Raw genomic sequence first — 16949 nt, 5'->3', positions numbered from 1 at the left:
TTAAGTGACCAAAAAATTGAAGGGCAACTTGGCCCCCTCCCACGCTCATTTTTTTCCCAAAGTCACCCAATCAAAATTCTGAGATGGCCATTTTGTTCAGCATAGTCGAAAATCTTATAAATATGTCTTTGAGGATGACTTAATCCCCCACAGTTCCCGGGGGAAGGGCTGCAAGTTTTGAACTTAGCCCATTGTTTACATATAGTATTGGTTAATGGGAAGTATAAAGACGTTTCAGGAGGGATTTTTTTCTGATGGGGGGGGGTGTCAGAGGAGGGGGTTACGTGGGAGGATCCTTCTACGGTAGATTTTTCTTTGGGGGAAGGGACATTTCTATGAAGGGGGTGCCCGGTTTCCCAGCATTATTTAAAAAACGATCAGAATTTAAATAAATAAAAAATTGTTTTTTCAAATGAAAGTAAGGAGCAACATTAAAACTTAAAACAAGCAGAACTATTACGCATGTAAGGGGGTCCGCCCCCTAGTCAATACCTCTTCCTTTTCGATAAAGTTTTTTTTAGTACTTTCAAAAGAGCTATCTATTCTAATTAACCGGCCTTTGTGATTCAGGGGTTTGTGATTCGAACAAAACTCGAACTTTAGCGTAAAGAGCAAGGTATCGACTAGGGGGCAAACTCCCTAATATACGTAATAAAACATACGAATATAGAAGTTCGTTACGTAAGTTAATTCGTAAGTTACTTCAGAACAAAATTTCGAGAAAGCCATTCAGCCAAAAAAGTAAAATTAATATGCAAATTTCGTTTTAATTATTCATGTACAGTGAGCCAAAACAAAGCTGCATTAATTCAAAAACGTTCAGAAATTAAATAAAAAAATAAGTTTTTTTTAACTGAAAGTAAGGAGCAACAGTAAAACTTAAAACGATCAGAAATTATTCCGTATATGAAGGGGGCTGTCCCCTCCTTAATGCCTTGCTCTTTACTCTATAGCTTGAATCTGTCAAACAACTTTATTTTTTAAAACGATAAAAAACTTTAGCGTAAAGAGCGAGGTATTGAGGAGGGGACAGCCCCTTTCATATACGGAGTAATTTCTGTTCGTTTTAATTTTTAATGTCGCTCCTTACTTTCAGTTAAAAAAACTTGTTTTTTATTATTTAATATTCTGTTAGACCTCTTAAAACCTGCCGTTTCACCTTAATGTCGAAAAATATCAAAGCCGACAGAAGAAAAATGGCGGATGGAAAAATGCACAAATTGTTTTGAATTTCTTATCCAACTTAGCTGTGACAAATCAATGCTTGCGGATTATGTAACTTTAAAAAATGGATTTTCCAATTAAATAGTAAGTTTGACACCAATGTTTTAACCCTATTAATACCAAAAAATATACAAAGAAATCATCATTTTCAAGACTCCAAAAAAGGCTTAAAACGGAATTTACAAGAAAAGCAATTTTTATATTCACAAAGAGCATAAAAAATGGCATCTACTGGTGTGTCTATTTTACTAGTAGGTCAATAATATGAACTGTTCAATATTTTCCGACCCATTTTTAGCTATTCTTTTAGATTCGAAACAAAATTAGTGGCTCTAGGGCTGGGAAAAAAATTAGTTTCTTTCAAGGAATAAAAACAACAAAAAACGTGAATTCTGAAATAAGTCAAGTTCAACGCGACTTATTTGGTAAATCAAAATGTCAATACAATAGCTGTTTTTACGTTGTAACATTTCATTATCCATTATATAGAATTAGTATTTTTTTTTTATTTCATTTAATTATGCGTCAAGTTCTCTGTTTAAAAGTGGCTTGCATTGTTGACCCATGAAAAACATTCTACCAAAGTTATTTCAATAGAATCGGTGAATTAACATATTTTTCAAGAAAATGGATATCATTTAAGTGAAGCAACTTGATAGAAACTTGTCGCATATTAAAAAGTAAGAATATGATTCCTTTAGGATTTGGTTTAAGTTTTTTAAGTATCCTAGGGTTATTTATGGGACCATCGAGGTTAGGATGGACAGGGGACGGAGGTATATTTTAGGAAAAAGGACCATAATATTTGAAAAAAACATGAAATAAGAAATCTAACGCCACTGTTTAACTTTATTAACACTTATTAATTGAAAAAAACTTTTTTTTAAAAATAAGTTTTTCAAAGAAAAGTAAAGAACTCCATTAAACCAAAAATGAGCAAAAAATAAAATCAAATAATCTACCAAGTATGAAACTACCACAAATCAGCATTGATAAATAAATTAAACCCAAAAACGAACAGAAATTACAATGCATAACCGAGTCAAACTCAAAACGAGCAGATATTACCATGATTAGGGCTCAAAACCCTTAAGCCTTCCCAAGGCCAGAACATAATTTGCACTTTGTTCGTTTTATATTGACATAGTCTTTTCAGGGAAAAAGAAAATAATACTTTTTAATCTTTTCTCTTTTTTTAAGACTTTATAATTTGGCCAGCTATTTATATGCTGGAGAAAAATTTTCAGTAATTTTTAACAACATACACTCTTTTAAAAATCTGGAAAAAAATAGTAGTGTTTAATTTAGTTAAATTACTCCTCTAGTTGACCTGAAATAGAAAACTTGATTTTATTCGCAAAAAAAAATCTTTTTACTTTCTTTGATAGCTTGGATACACTTACGCTATTTTGATTTGGTTAAATTTTAAGAGCAGAACTAGCCTCGAAAGTTTGGACATAATACCCTCAGTCGTTCTTGGGATACTGCTGAGATGCCTTATTGGGAATTAGCATTAACACAGTGCATTTTGATTTAATCTTAAGGCAACATTTAGTTTTTAAACATAATGGGCAAATAGGAAGATGGGCTCGGGAGGGGCAGTAGTTGCCCTCCACTCACTTTCAACTATTATAAGGGCATTAGTCCTTTCTATTTTCAATCGAATGAGCCCTTTTTTAAGTTTCTACGACAACTCCTTCGATACGAAGTGCCCTGGTCTAAATAAAAAAAAAAAAAAAAAAAAAAATATATAGTACCCAGATCGGTCTTTCATAGGCAGCGCGCTAGCGCTGCCTAAGTAACGAATGATGTGGGCACAATGTGTGTTTTTTCTTTCTCCATACCCGGGCACTTCGTATCGAAGGAGTTGTCGTAGAAAGTTCGAAAAGGGCTCATTCGATTTGAAATTGGAGTGGCTAGTGCCAATTCAATAGTCGAAAGTGATTGGAGGGCAACTAGCCCCCCCCGCACCCATCATTCCCCCAAACATATCCAATCAAAATTTTGAGATAGCCATATTGTTCAGCGTAATTGATTTCCAGATAAAAAATATGTTTTTGAGGCGGACACTCCCCCACAACCTTCAGGGCATTGGTTGTAAGCTATGCCCTCGGGGCATATAAGGTTTTATAGAAGGCGTTGTCACAGAAACTTCAAAAAAGGCTCATTTGATTGGATATTCAAAGGGCTGGTGCCCTTTTTAATAAATGGAAGTGATTGGACGGTAACTAACCCTCCTCTCACGCCCACCTTTTCCCCAAACACATCCAATCAAAATTTTGAGATAGCCATTTTGTTCAACGTAGTTTAAAGTTCTGGAAATTAGGTCTTTGAGGATGACAACCCCTCAGAGCCCTCAGGACAAGGATTGTAAGTTATGCCCTGGGGGCATATAAAGTTTTTACAGAAAGTGTTGTCGTAGAAACCTCAAAAAGGGATCATTCGATTAGAAATTGAAATGGCTTGTGCCCTTTTTAATAGTCGAAAGTAATTGAAAGGCGGCTAACACCCCTTCCACGCCCACCATTTCCGCAAACCCATCCAATCAAAATTTTGAAATAGCCATTTTGTTCCACGCAGTTAAAGTTCAGGAAATTATACCATTGAGCACGACACTCCCTCACAGTCTTCAGAGCAAGGGTTATAAGTCATGCCCTGGGGTCATATGAATTTTCATTGAAATCTTTGTCGTAGAAACTTGAAAAAGGGCTCATTCGATTGAAAATTCAAAGGTATAGTGCCCTTTTTAATAGTCGAAAGTGATTTGAGGCCAACTAGCCCCCTCTCTCGCCCACCTTTTCCTCAAACACATCCAATCAAAATTTTGAGATAGCCATTTTTTTCAGTGTAGTGGATTTCCAGATAGAAAATATGTTTTTGAGGAGGACACTCGCCCACAGCCCTCAGGGCAAGGGTTGTAAGTTATGGCCTGGGGGCATATAAGATTTTTACTGAACGAGTCGTCGTAAAAACTTAAAAAAAGAAATGGCTAGTGCCCTTTTTAATAGTCAAAAGTGATTGGAAGGCAACTAACACCCCTTCAACGCCGACCATTTCCCCAAACATATCCAATCAAAATTTTTAGACAGTCATTTTGTTCCACGCAGTTTAAAGTTCAGGAAATTATACCTTTGAGCAGGACACTTCCCACAGTCTTCAGGGCAAGGGTTGTAGTTTATGCCTTGAGGGAATATAAGGTTTTTATTGAAATCTTTGGCGTAGAAACTTGAAAAAGGGCTCTTTCGATTGGAAATTCAAAGGGCTAGTGTCCTTTTTAAAAGTCGAAAGTGATTTGAGGGCAAATAACCCTCCTCTCACGCCCACTTTTTCCGCAAACACATCCAATCAAAATTTTGAGATAGCCATTTGGTTCAACGTAGTTTAAAGTTCTGGAAATTAGGTCTTTGAGGATGACAACCCCCCATAGCTCTCAGGACAAAGGTTGTAAGGTATGCCCGGGGGGCATATAGAGTTTTTATACAACGTGTTGTCGTAGAAACCTCAAAAAGGGCTCATTTGATTAGACATTGAAATGGCTTGTGCCCTGTTTAATAGTCGAAAGCAACTGGAAGGCGACTAACACCCCTTCCACGCCCACCATTTCCCCAAACACATCCAATCAAAATTTTGAAATTTTGTTCCACGCAGTTAAAGTTCAGGAAATTATACCTTTTAGCAGGACACTCCCCTCACAGTCTTCAGGACAAGGGTTATAAGTTATGCCCTGGGGTCATATGAATTTTCATTGAAATCTTTGTCGTAGAAACTTGAAAAAGGGCTCATTCGATTGGAAATTCAAAGGTCTAGTGCCCTTTTTAATAATCGAAAGTGATTTGAGGGCAACTAGCCCCCCTCTCTCGCCCACCTTTTCCCCAAACACATCCAATCAAAATTTTTAGATAGCCATTTTTTTCTGTGTTTTGGATTTCCAAATAGAAATTATGTTTTTGAGGAGGACACTCCCCCACAGCCCTCAGGGCAAGGGTTGTAAGTTATGCCCTGGGGGCATATAAGATTTTTACTGAACGAGTCGTCGTAAAAACTTAAAAAAAGAAATGGCTAGTGCCCTTTTTAATAGTCAAAAGTGATTGGAAGGCAACTAACACCCCTTCAACGCCGACCATTTCCCCAAACATATCCAATCAAAATTTTGAGACAGTCATATTGTTCCAGCGCAGTTTGAAGTTCCAGATAAAATATATACCTTTGAGGCAGGACACTCCCCCACAGCCTTCAGGGCATTGGTTGTAAGTTATGCCTTCGGGGCATATAAGGTTTTTATAGAAATGCGTTGTCACAGAAACTTCAAAAAGGGCTCATTTGATTGGATATTCAAAGGGCTAGTGGCCTTTTTAATAGATCGAAAGTGATTGGACGGCAACTAACCCCCCTCTCACGCCCACCTTTTCCCCAAACACATTCAATCAAAATTTTGAGATAGCCATTTTGTTCAACGTAGTTGAAAGTTCTGGAAATTAGGTCTTTGAGGATGACAACCCCCCACAGCCCTCAGGGCAAGGGTTGTAAGTTATGCCCTTGGGGCATATAAAATTTTTACAGAATGCGTTGTCGTAGAAACTTCAAAAAGGGCTCATTCGATTAGAAATTGAAATGGCTTGTGCCCTGTTTAATAGTCGAAAGCAACTGGAAGGCGACTAACACCCCTTCCACGCCCACCATTTCCCCAAACACATCCAATCAAAATTTTGAAATAGCCATTTTGTTCCACGCAGTTAAAGTTCAGGAAATTATACCTTTGAGCAGGACACTCCCCCCACAGTCTTCAGGGCAAGGGTTATAAGTTATACCCTGGGGTCATGTAAGTTTTTATTGAAATCTCTGTCGTATAAACTTGAAACAAAGCTCATTTGATTGGAACCTCAAATGTCGAGCGCCCTTTTTAATAGTCGAAAGTGATTTGTGAGCAACAAGCCCCCCTCTCTTTCCCATCTGGCCCCCAAACACATCCAATCAAAAATTTTAGATAGCCATTTTGTTCGGTGTTGCGAATTTGCGGATAGAAATTATGTTTTTGAGAAGGAAACTCTCCCACAGCTCTCAAGGCAAGGGTGTTTAGTTATGCCCTGGGGGCATATAAGATTTTTACTGAACGAGTCGTCGTAAAAACTTAAAAAAAGAAATGGCTAGTGCCCTTTTTAATAGTCAAAAGTGATTGGAAGGCAACTAACACCCCTTCAACGCCGACCATTTCCCCAAACATATCCAATCAAAATTTTTAGACAGTCATTTTGTTCCACGCAGTTTAAAGTTCAGGAAATTATGCCTTTGAGTAGGACATTCCCCACACAGTCTGCAGGGCAAGGGTTATAGTTTATGGCCCTGAGGGAATATAAGATTTTTTTTGAAATGTATGTCTTAAAAACTTGAAAAAGGCCTCTTTCGATTGGAAATTCAAAGGGCTAGTGGCTTTTTTAATAGTCGAAAGTGATTTCAGGGCAACTAACCCCCTCTCACGCCCACTTTTTCCCCAAACACATCCAAACAAAATTTTTAGATAGCCCTTTTATTCAACGCAGTTGGAAGTTTCAGAAATTAGGTTTTTAAGGATGACAACCCACCCCCCCCCAACCCTCAGGGGAAGGGTTTTAAGTTATGCCCTGGGTGCATGTAAGGTTTTTATTGAAAATTGATGTTGTACAAACATCCAAAAGGGCTCACTCAATTGAAAATTGAAAGGGCTATTGCCCTTTTAATAGTCGAAAGTGATTGAAGGGCAACTAACCCCCCTCTCACGCCCTCCATTTCCCCAAGAGCATCCAATCAAAATTTTGAGATATCAATTTTGTTCAACGTATTCGAAAGTTCTGGAAATTAAGTCTTTTAGGATGATAACCTCTTCAGAGCTTTCACTGCAAGGGTTGTAAGTTGTGCCCTGGGGGCATATAAGGTTTATATAGAAATTTGTTGTAGAAATTTCAAAAGGGGCTCATTTGATTGGAAATTGAAATTGCCCTTTTTAATAATCGAAAGTGAGTGGAGAGTAATTAACCCTACCTCTTATGTCCTCCATTTCTCCAAACACATTCAATCAAATTTTAGAGATAGCCATTTTTTCAACGCAGTTGAAAGTTCTGGAAATTATGTATTTATGGATGACAAGAATCTCTCTGACTAGAATGTAGACTTTTCAAATCAATATTGAAGTCACCACACACAAAACACGGCTGTCTTGTTCCACTCAACAGGTCCAGTTGCTCTTCTAGCAGACTCAGAAATTCAACAAGGCTACTAGACGGAGGTCGATAAATAATATCAAGAACACATTTAAAATTCTGCTTAGATACTTTCACAACCATCGACTCAAACACCATTTCCTTATGTTTAGTAAGGGAAGGCATCGGCAAGACATTAAAATCACTCTTGATATATGCCGCTAAACCTCCATGTTGGTGCAGTTCCCTGTTTTTTAAAACCATTTGGTAATTAGGAATATCTAATAGGGATGACGTATGAGACTTCAACAATGTCTCAGTCAGGGCCAAAACCTGTAAACCATGAGTCGGCAGAACGTCTTCTAGGTACTGAAAAGAAGTACTAATACATTGGCAGTTTAAGTGAAAAATAGAAAAATAATTCGGGTCATAATCATAATTCAAATCCTGAAAGAACTTATAACGGGCTTTCAAATAATCCTCACCAATACCATTACTATCGAATTCACGATGGAATACCCCACCCCCAATATCTTCAATCCTGAGTGAATCATTCTCCAGCCTCTTCAACCTATTCCGCTCTAAATTAACCATTAAAACCGGCAATATTCGTTGGCTGGGCAAAAGTCTTTAAGGGTGGGTGTTCCCCAACAGAACCCCTTCTTAGCTAAACTTGTGTATGTGATCTACCAATTTTGGCCAAATTCTACTGAGAGGACTCTTTTCAATCTTCAAAAGTAGTTTAATTCTAAGACTCTTCGTAATAGTAAAATGCTAATATGAAAGCAAATTTGTCGAACCTTAAAAACAGAGTATGCAACTCCTTAAAAGTTGTCAGTCTAGCTGTGATGTCATATTTAGGAGTTTTAGGCTCTTTTTAAAATCAAATTAGGCTAACTCTTAGCCACATTAAGGGTTCAAAGTTTTATTTCCCACAGAGGCGATTATTGAATTATGACAGAGTATAAAAAAAGTGCTAAGTGATGAAATCACTTTCATTCTATAAAAATTTTGTTGAAAAATGGAAATTTACCGTTTTTGGAGGGCAGAGCATTATGATTTGAGCCTATTTTATCTACTAGCGCTCTCTACTTAATGTGAATTAAAAAACAATATAGATGATAACTACCTACATAAAACACAGTATATTCTACCAACTTGACAGTACTGGCTTTTATTGTGAGCTAAAGGCATGCCGGACAGGAGGAGGGTTCTTACCAGTTGACTTTTGATGGTACCGTACGTTATTTTAAAATTAGACACCTTGGTAAACATTGAGCAGTTCATATTATTGACCTACAAATAAAGGGAACATACCACTAAATGCTATTTTTTTGCTCTTTCAGAATATAATAATCGCTCATCTCGCAATTTCAATTTTAAGTCCTTTTAGGACCCTTGAAAATAATAATTTCATTCTATATTTTTTGAATATAGAAAGAGTTATAACATTTGTTTCAAACTTACTATTTCATTAAAAATACATTTTTTAAAAGTCGTATATTTTACAAATTGATTTGCCAAGATTAAGTTGAATAAAAAAAACTCTAAAGAAATCCGCTATGTTTTCTTCTTATTCAAACAGTTCGTGGTAACGAACTGTAAGTAAGGAGCGACCCGGCTCAATAGTAACCGAAAATCTAAAAATCGGAATTTTGATACCCATAAATACATCAATAGAATCAAATTTGTATGCTGGTTTAAAATATATAGGTTTCATTAAGTTTAGTTTTACCCTTCAAAAGTTACGCGCCTGAGAAAAATTGCCTTATTTTCGAAAAAAGGGGGAAACAACCCCAAAAAGTCATAGAACTTTAATGAAAACCACACCATCGGATTCAGCGTATCAGAAAACTGTACTGCGGAAGTTTCAAGGTCCTATCTGCAAAAATGTGGAATTTTGTATTTTTTGTCAGAAGAAAGATCACGGATGCGTGTTTTTTTGTTTTTGTTTTTTTCCAGGGGTGATCGTATCGATCCAGTAGTCCTATAATATCGTAAGAGGGCTCATTTGAACGGTAATTAAAAGTTCTAGTGCTCTTTTTAAGTGACCAAAAAATTGAAGGGCAACTTGGCCCCCTCCCACGCTCATTTTTTTCCCAAAGTCACCCAATCAAAATTCTGAGATGGCCATTTTGTTCAGCATAGTCAAAAATCTTATAAATATGTCTTTGAGGATGACTTAATCCCCCACAGTTCCCGGGGAAAGGGCTGGAAGTTTTGAACTTTGCCCATTGTTTGCATATAGTATTGGTTAATGGGTAGTATAAAGACGTTTCAGGAGGGATTTTTTTCTGATGGGGGGGGGTGTCATAGGAGGGGGTTACGTGGGAGGATCCTTCTACGGTAGATGTTTCTTTGGGGGAAGGGACATTTCTATGAAGGGGGTGCCCGGTTTCCCAGCATTATTTAAAAAACGATCAGAATTTAAATAAATAAAAAATTGTTTTTTCAAATGAAAGTAAGGAGCAACATTAAAACTTAAAACAAGCAGAACTATTACGCATGTGAGGGGGTTCGCCCCCTTGTCAATATCTCTTCCTTTTCGATAAAGTTATTTTTAGTACTTTCAAAAGAGCTATCTATTCTAATTAACCGGTCTTTGTGATTCAGGGGTTTGTGATTCGAATAAAATTCGAACTTTAGCGTAAAGAGCAAGGTATCGACCAGGGGCCAACCTTCGTAATATACGCACTGGAACTTACGAATATAGAAGTTCGTTACATAAGTTAATTCGTAAGTTACATCAGAACAAAATTTCAAGAAAGCCATTTAGCCATAAAAGTAAAATTAATATGCAAATTTCGTTTTAATTATTCATGTACAGTGGGCCAAAACAAAGCTGCATTAATTCAAAAACGTTCAGAAATTAAATAAAAAAATAAGTTTTTTTTAAACTGAAAGTAAGGAGCAACATTAAAACTTAAACCGAACAGAAATTATTACGTATATGACAGGGGCTGTCTCCTCCTCAATACCTCGCTCTTTACGCTAAAGCTTGAATCTGTCACACAACTTTATTTTTTAAAACGATAAAAAACTTTAGCGTAAAGAGCGAGGTATTGAGGAGGGGACAGCCCCTTTCATATACGGAGTAATTTCTGTTCGTTTTAATTTTTAATGTCGCTCCTTACTTTCAGTTAAAAAAAACTTGTTTTTATTATTTAATATTCTGTTAGACCTCTTAAAACCTGCCGTTTCACCTTAATGTCGAAAAATGTCAAAGCCGACAGAAGAATAATGGCGGATGGAAAAATGCACAAATTGTTTTGAATTTCTTATCCAACTTAGTTGTGACAAATCAATGCTTGCGGATTATGTAACTTTAATAAAATGGATTTTTCAATGAAATAGTAAGTTTGAAACCAGTATGTTTTAACCCTTTAACACCAAAAAATATACAAAGAAATCATCATTTTCAAGACTCCAAAAAAGGCTTAAAACGGAATTTACAAGAAAAGCAATTTTTATATTCACAAAGAGCATAAAAAATGGCATCTACTGGTGTGTCTATTTTACTAGTAGGTCAATAATATGAACTGATCAATATTTACTGACCCATTTTTAGCTATTCTTTTAGATTCGAAACAAAATTAGTGGCTCTAGGGCTGGGAAAAAAATTAGTTTCTTTCAAGGAATAAAAACAACAAAAAACGTGAATTCTGAAATAAGTCAAGTTCAACGCGACTTATTTGGTAAATCAAAATGTCAATACAATAGCTGTTTTTACGTTGTAACATTTCATTATCCATTATATAGAATTAGTATTTTTTTTTGTATTTCATTTAATTATGCGTCAAGTTCTCTGTTTAAAAGTGGCTTGCATTGTTGACCCATGAAAAACATTCTACCAAAGTTATTTCAATAGAATCGGTGAATTAACATATTTTTCAAGAAAATGGATATCATTTAAGTGAAGCAACTTGATAGAAACTTGTCGCATATTAAAAAGTAAGAATATGATTCCTTTAGGATTTGGTTTAAGTTTTTTAAGTATCCTAGGGTTATTTATGGGACCATCGAGGTTAGGATGGACAGGGGAGGGAGGTATATTTTAGGAAAAAGGACCATAATATTTGAAAAAAACATGAAATAAGAAATCTAACGCCACTGTTTAACTTTATTAACACTTATTAATTGAAAAAAAACTTTTTTTTTAAAATAAGTTTTTCAAAGAAAAGTAAAGAACTCCATTAAACCAAAAATGAGCAAAAAATAAAATCAAATAATCTACCAAGTATGAAACTACCACAAATCAGCATTGATAAATAAATTAAACCCAAAAACGAACAGAAATTACAATACATAACCGAGTCAAACTCAAAACGAGCAGATATTACCATGATTAGGGCTCAAAACCCTTAAGCCTTCCCAAGGCCAGAACATAATTTGCACTTTGTTCGTTTTATATTGACATAGTCTTTTCAGGGAAAAAGAAAATAATACTTTTTAATCTTTTCTCTTTTTTAAGACTTTATAATTTGGCCAGCTATTTATATGCTGGAGAAAAATTTTCAGTAATTTTTAACAACATACACTCTTTTAAAAATCTGGAAAAAAATAGTAGTGTTTAATTTAGTTAAATTACTCCTCTAGTTGACCTGAAATAGAAAACTTGATTTTATTCGCAAAAAAAAATCTTTTTACTTTCTTTGATAGCTTGGATACACTTACGCTATTTTGATTTGGTTAAATTTTAAGAGCAGAACTAGCCTCGAAAGTTTGGACATAATACCCTCAGTCGTTCTTGGGATACTGCTGAGATGCCTTATTGGGAATTAGCATTAACACAGTGCATTTTGATTTAATCTTAAGGCAACATTTAGTTTTTAAACATAATGGGCAAATAGGAAGATGGGCTCGGGAGGGGCAGTAGTTGCCCTCCACTCACTTTCAACTATTATAAGGGCATTAGTCCTTTCTATTTTCAATCGAATGAGCCCTTTTTGAAGTTTCTACGACAACTCCTTCGATACGAAGTGCCCTGGTCTAAATAAAAAAAAAAAAAAAAATAATATATAGTACCCAGATCGGTCTTTCATAGGCAGCGCGCTAGCGCTGCCTAAGTAACGAATGATGTGGGCACAATGTGTGTTTTTTCTTTCTCCATACCCGGGCACTTCGTATTGAAGGAGTTGTCGTAGAAAGTTCGAAAAGGGCTCATTCGATTTGAAATTAGAGTGGCTAGTGCCAATTCAATAGTCGAAAGTGACTGGAGGGCAACTAGCCCCCCCGCGCCCATCATTCCCCCAAACATATCCAATCAAAATTTTGAGATAGCCATATTGTTCAGCGTAATTGATTTCCAGATAAAAAATATGTTTTTGAGGCGGACACTCCCCCACAACCTTCAGGGCATTGGTTGTAAGCTATGCCCTCGGGGCATATAAGGTTTTATAGAAGGCGTTGTCACAGAAACTTCAAAAAAGGCTCATTTGATTGGATATTCAAAGGGCTGGTGCCCTTTTTAATAAATGGAAGTGATTGGACGGTAACTAACCCTCCTCTCACGCCCACCTTTTCCCCAAACACATCCAATCAAAATTTTAAGATAGCCATTTGGTTCAACGTAGTTTAAAGTTCTGGAAATTAGGTCTTTGAGGATGACAACCCCTCAGAGCCCTCAGGACAAGGATTGTAAGTTATGCCCTGGGGGCATATAAAGTTTTTACAGAAAGTGTTGTCGTAGAAACTTCAAAAAGGGCTCATTCGATTAGAAATTGAAATGGCTTGTGCCCTGTTTAATAGTCGAAAGCAACTGGAAGGCAATTAACAGCCCTTCAACGCCCACCATTTCCCAAAACACATCCAATCAAAATTTTGAAATAGCCATTTTGTTCCACGCAGTTAAATTTCGGGAAATTATACCATTGAGCAGGACACTCCCCTCACAGTCTTCAGAGCAAGGGTTATAAGTTATGCCCTGGGGGCATATAAGTTTTTATTGAAATCTTTGTCGTAGAAACTTGAAAAAGGGCTCGTTTGATTGAAAATTCAAAGGTCTAGTACCCTTTTTAATAGTCAAAAGTGATTTCAGGTCAACTAGCCCCCCTCTCTCGTCCACCTTTTCCCCGAACGCATCAAATCAAAATTTTTAGATAGCCATTTTTTTCAGTGTTGTGGATTTCCAGATAGAAATTATGTTTTTGAGGAGGACACTCCCCCACAGCCCTCAGGGCAAGGGTTGTAAGTTATGGCCTGGGGGCATATAAGATTTTTACTGAACGAGTCGTCGTAAAAACTTCGAAAAAGAAATGGCTAGTGCCCTTTTTAATAGTCAAAAGTGATTGGAAGGCAACTAACACCCCTTCAACGCCGACCATTTCCCCAAACATATCCAATCAGAACTTTGAGACAGCCATTTTGTTTCACGCAGTTTAAAGTTCAGAAAGTATACCTTTGAGCTGGAGACTCCCCCCACAGTCTTCAGGGCAAGGTTTGTAATTTATACCTTGGGGGCATATAAGGTTTATATTGAAATCCTTGTCGTAAAAACTTGAAAAAGGGCTCATTCGATTGGAAATTCAAAGGGCTAGTGCCCTTTTTAATAGTCGAAAGTGATTTCAGGACAACTAACCCCCCTCTCACGCCCACTATTTCCCCAAACACATCCAATCAAAATTTTTAGATAGCCCTTTTATTCAACGCAGTTGGAAGTTTCAGAAATTAGGTTTTTAAGGATGACAACCCCCCCCCCAACCCTCAGGGGAAGGGTTTTAAGTTATGCCCTGGGCGCATGTAAGGTTTTTATTGAAAATTGATGTTGTACAAACATCCAAAAGGGCTCACTCAATTGAAAATTGAAAGGGCTATTGCCCTTTTAATAGTCGAAAGTGATTGAAGGGCAACTAACCCCCCTCTCACGCCCTCCATTTCCCCAAGCACATCCCATCAAAATTTTGAGATATCAATTTTGTTCAACGTATTCGAAAGTTCTGGAAATTAAGTCTTTTAGGATGATAACCTCTTCAGAGCTTTCACTGCAAGGGTTGTAAGTTATGCCCTGGGGGCATATAAGGTTTATATAGAAATTTGTTGTAGAAATTTCAAAAGGGGCTCATTTGATTGGAAATTGAAATTGCCCTTTTAATAATCGAAAGTGAGTGGAGAGTAATTAACCCTACCTCTTATGTCCTCCATTTCTCCAAACACATTCAATCAAATTTTAGAGATAGCCATTTTTTCAACGCAGTTGAAAGTTCTGGAAATTATGTATTTATGGATGACAAACCCCCCAGAATCCCCAGGGCGAAGGTTGTAAGTTATGTCCTGGGGGCATATAAAGTTTTTAATGATATAGACCCTGGGGGCATATAATGTTTTTAATGATAGAGGTTTTTAATAAAACTTCAAAAGAAGCTCATTCAATTGGATATTGAGAGGGCTATTGCCCTTTTTAATAGTTGAAAGTGATTGGACGGTAAATAACCTTCTCTCACGCCCACCATTCCCCCAAACACATCCAATCAAAATTTTCAGATATCCATTTTGTTCAACGTAGTAGAAAGTTCTGGAAATTAGGTCTGTGAGGATGACAACCCCCCATCCCTCAGGGCGAGGGTTGTAAGTTATCCCCTTGGGGCATATAAGGTTTTTATTGAAAGCATTGTCGTAGACACTTCAAAAGGGCTCATTTGATTGGAAATTGAAAGGGCTAGGGCCTTTTTCAATAGTTGAAAGTGATTCGAGAAAATAATACTTTAAATCTTTTCGTTTTTTTTAAAGATTAATAGTTTGGCCTGCTCTTTGTATGCTGGACCCATCCAATTAAAATTTTGAGATAGCCATTTTGTTTAACGTAGTTGAAAGTTCGGGAAATTAGGTCTTAGAGGATGACTACCGCCCTCACAGCCCTTAGGGTAACAGTTGTAATTTATGCACTGGGGGTATATAAGGTGTTTATAGGAAGTGTTGTCGTAGAAACTCAAAAGGGCTCATTTGATTGGAAATCGAAAGTCCTCGTGCCCTTTCTAATAGTCGAAAGTGATTGGAAGACTTGACATTTTTATAGCAAAGATCGATGTGGGTATAATGTATTATTTATTTGTTGTTATTGTTGTTTGGACCAGGGCACTTTGTATCGAGGGAGTTGTCATAGGAACTTCCAAAAGGGCTCATTCGATTGAAAATAGAAAGGGCTGATGCCCTTTTTAATAGTCAAAAGGGATTGTAGGGAAACTAATCATCCTCACACGCCCATCCTCCCATTTGACTTTATGTTTAAAAACTAAATTTTGCCATAAGATTAAATCAAAATGCACTGTGTTAATACTAATTCCCAATAAGGCATCTCAGCAGCATCCCAAGAACGACTGAGGGTTTTATGTTCAAACTTTTGGGGCTGCTTCTGCTCTTAATATTTAACCAAATAAAAATAGCGTAAGTGTATATCCAAGCTATCAAAGAAAGTATACAGATTTTTTTTGCTAATGGTATCAAGTTTTCCATTTCAGGTCAACTAGACGAGGCATGAATCTAAATTAAACACTTCTATTTGTGTCCAGATTTTTAATAGGGAGTATGTTGTTAAAATTTGCTGAAAATTTTTCTCCAGCATGCAAATAGCAGGCCAAACTATAAATCTTATAAAAAAACGAAAAGATTTAAAGTATTATTTTCTTTTTCTCTGAAAAGACTATGTCAATATAAAACGAATAGAAATTAATCAAAAAAACTTTTTCCACAAAATAAGTTTTTCAAAGAAAAGTAAAGAACTCCATTAAACAAAAAATGAGCAAAAATAAATCAAATAATCTACGAAGCGTGAAACTACAACAAATCAGCATCGATAAATAATCAAATCGATAAATTTGCACTTTACTGAAAAAAATACAAATGAATGTGCATTGTCAGTTTAATATACATATACTGACATTTAGTAATCAAATTCTTAATATTATTTGATTCATTAAAGTTATAAAAGAAAAAAACATTTATATTTTTTTCAGTAAAGTGCAAGTTATGTTCTGGTTTTGGGAAGGCATAGAGGTTTTGAGCATAACTTATGTTAATTTCTGCTCGTTTTGAGTTTGACTCGGTTATTTATTGTAATTTTTGTTCGTTTTGAGTTTCATTTATTTATCGATGCTGATTTGTGATAGTTTCACGCTTGGTAGATTATTTGATTTGATTTTTGCTTATTTTTTGTTTATTGGAGTTCTTTACTTTTCTTTGAAAAACTTATTTTGTGGAAAAAGTTTTTTTAATTAATACTATAAAAATGTCAACCCTTCCAATCACTTTCAATAATTAAAAAGGGCACTAGCCCTTTCAATTTCCATTCAAACCAACCCTTTTTAAGTTTTTACGTCAGCACTTTCTATGAACACCTGATATTTTCCCAGAGTATAAATGACAACACTTACCCCAAGGGCAGTGTGGCGGTATTAATCTTTAAATGCCCAATCTTCAGACTTTTCATCTGCGTTAAAAAAAACGGCTATCTCAAAATTTTGATAGGCTGTGTATAGGGAAATGGTGTGCGTGAGAGGGGTGTTTATTGCTCTTCAATCACTTTCGACTATTAAAAAAGGCACTTGCCCTTTAGATTTC

At 36.2% G+C, this 16949-nt stretch overlaps 1 protein-coding gene across 1 annotated transcript in view; it reads left to right on the top strand.

Moving 5' to 3' along the window:
• The first annotated feature begins 14353 nt into the window (after positions 1-14353).
• LOC148941888 (uncharacterized) overlaps positions 14354-16949 on the top strand; it is a 46060-nt gene continuing 43464 nt past the window's right edge. The window contains exon 1 of the mRNA XM_089103168.1: positions 14354-14388. Within this exon, the coding sequence (XP_088959294.1) occupies positions 14354-14388 (35 nt within the window). The remainder of the gene's footprint in view (positions 14389-16949) is intronic.

Source organism: Artemia sp. Qi Xiang Cuo, chromosome 17 (assembly GCF_049724085.1).
Source record: "Artemia sp. Qi Xiang Cuo chromosome 17, ASM4972408v1, whole genome shotgun sequence".
Lineage (NCBI taxonomy): Eukaryota > Metazoa > Arthropoda > Branchiopoda > Anostraca > Artemiidae > Artemia > Artemia sp. Qi Xiang Cuo.
Note: the sequence above shows the minus strand (reverse complement) of the source record. Positions and strands in the feature narration are given on the sequence as shown.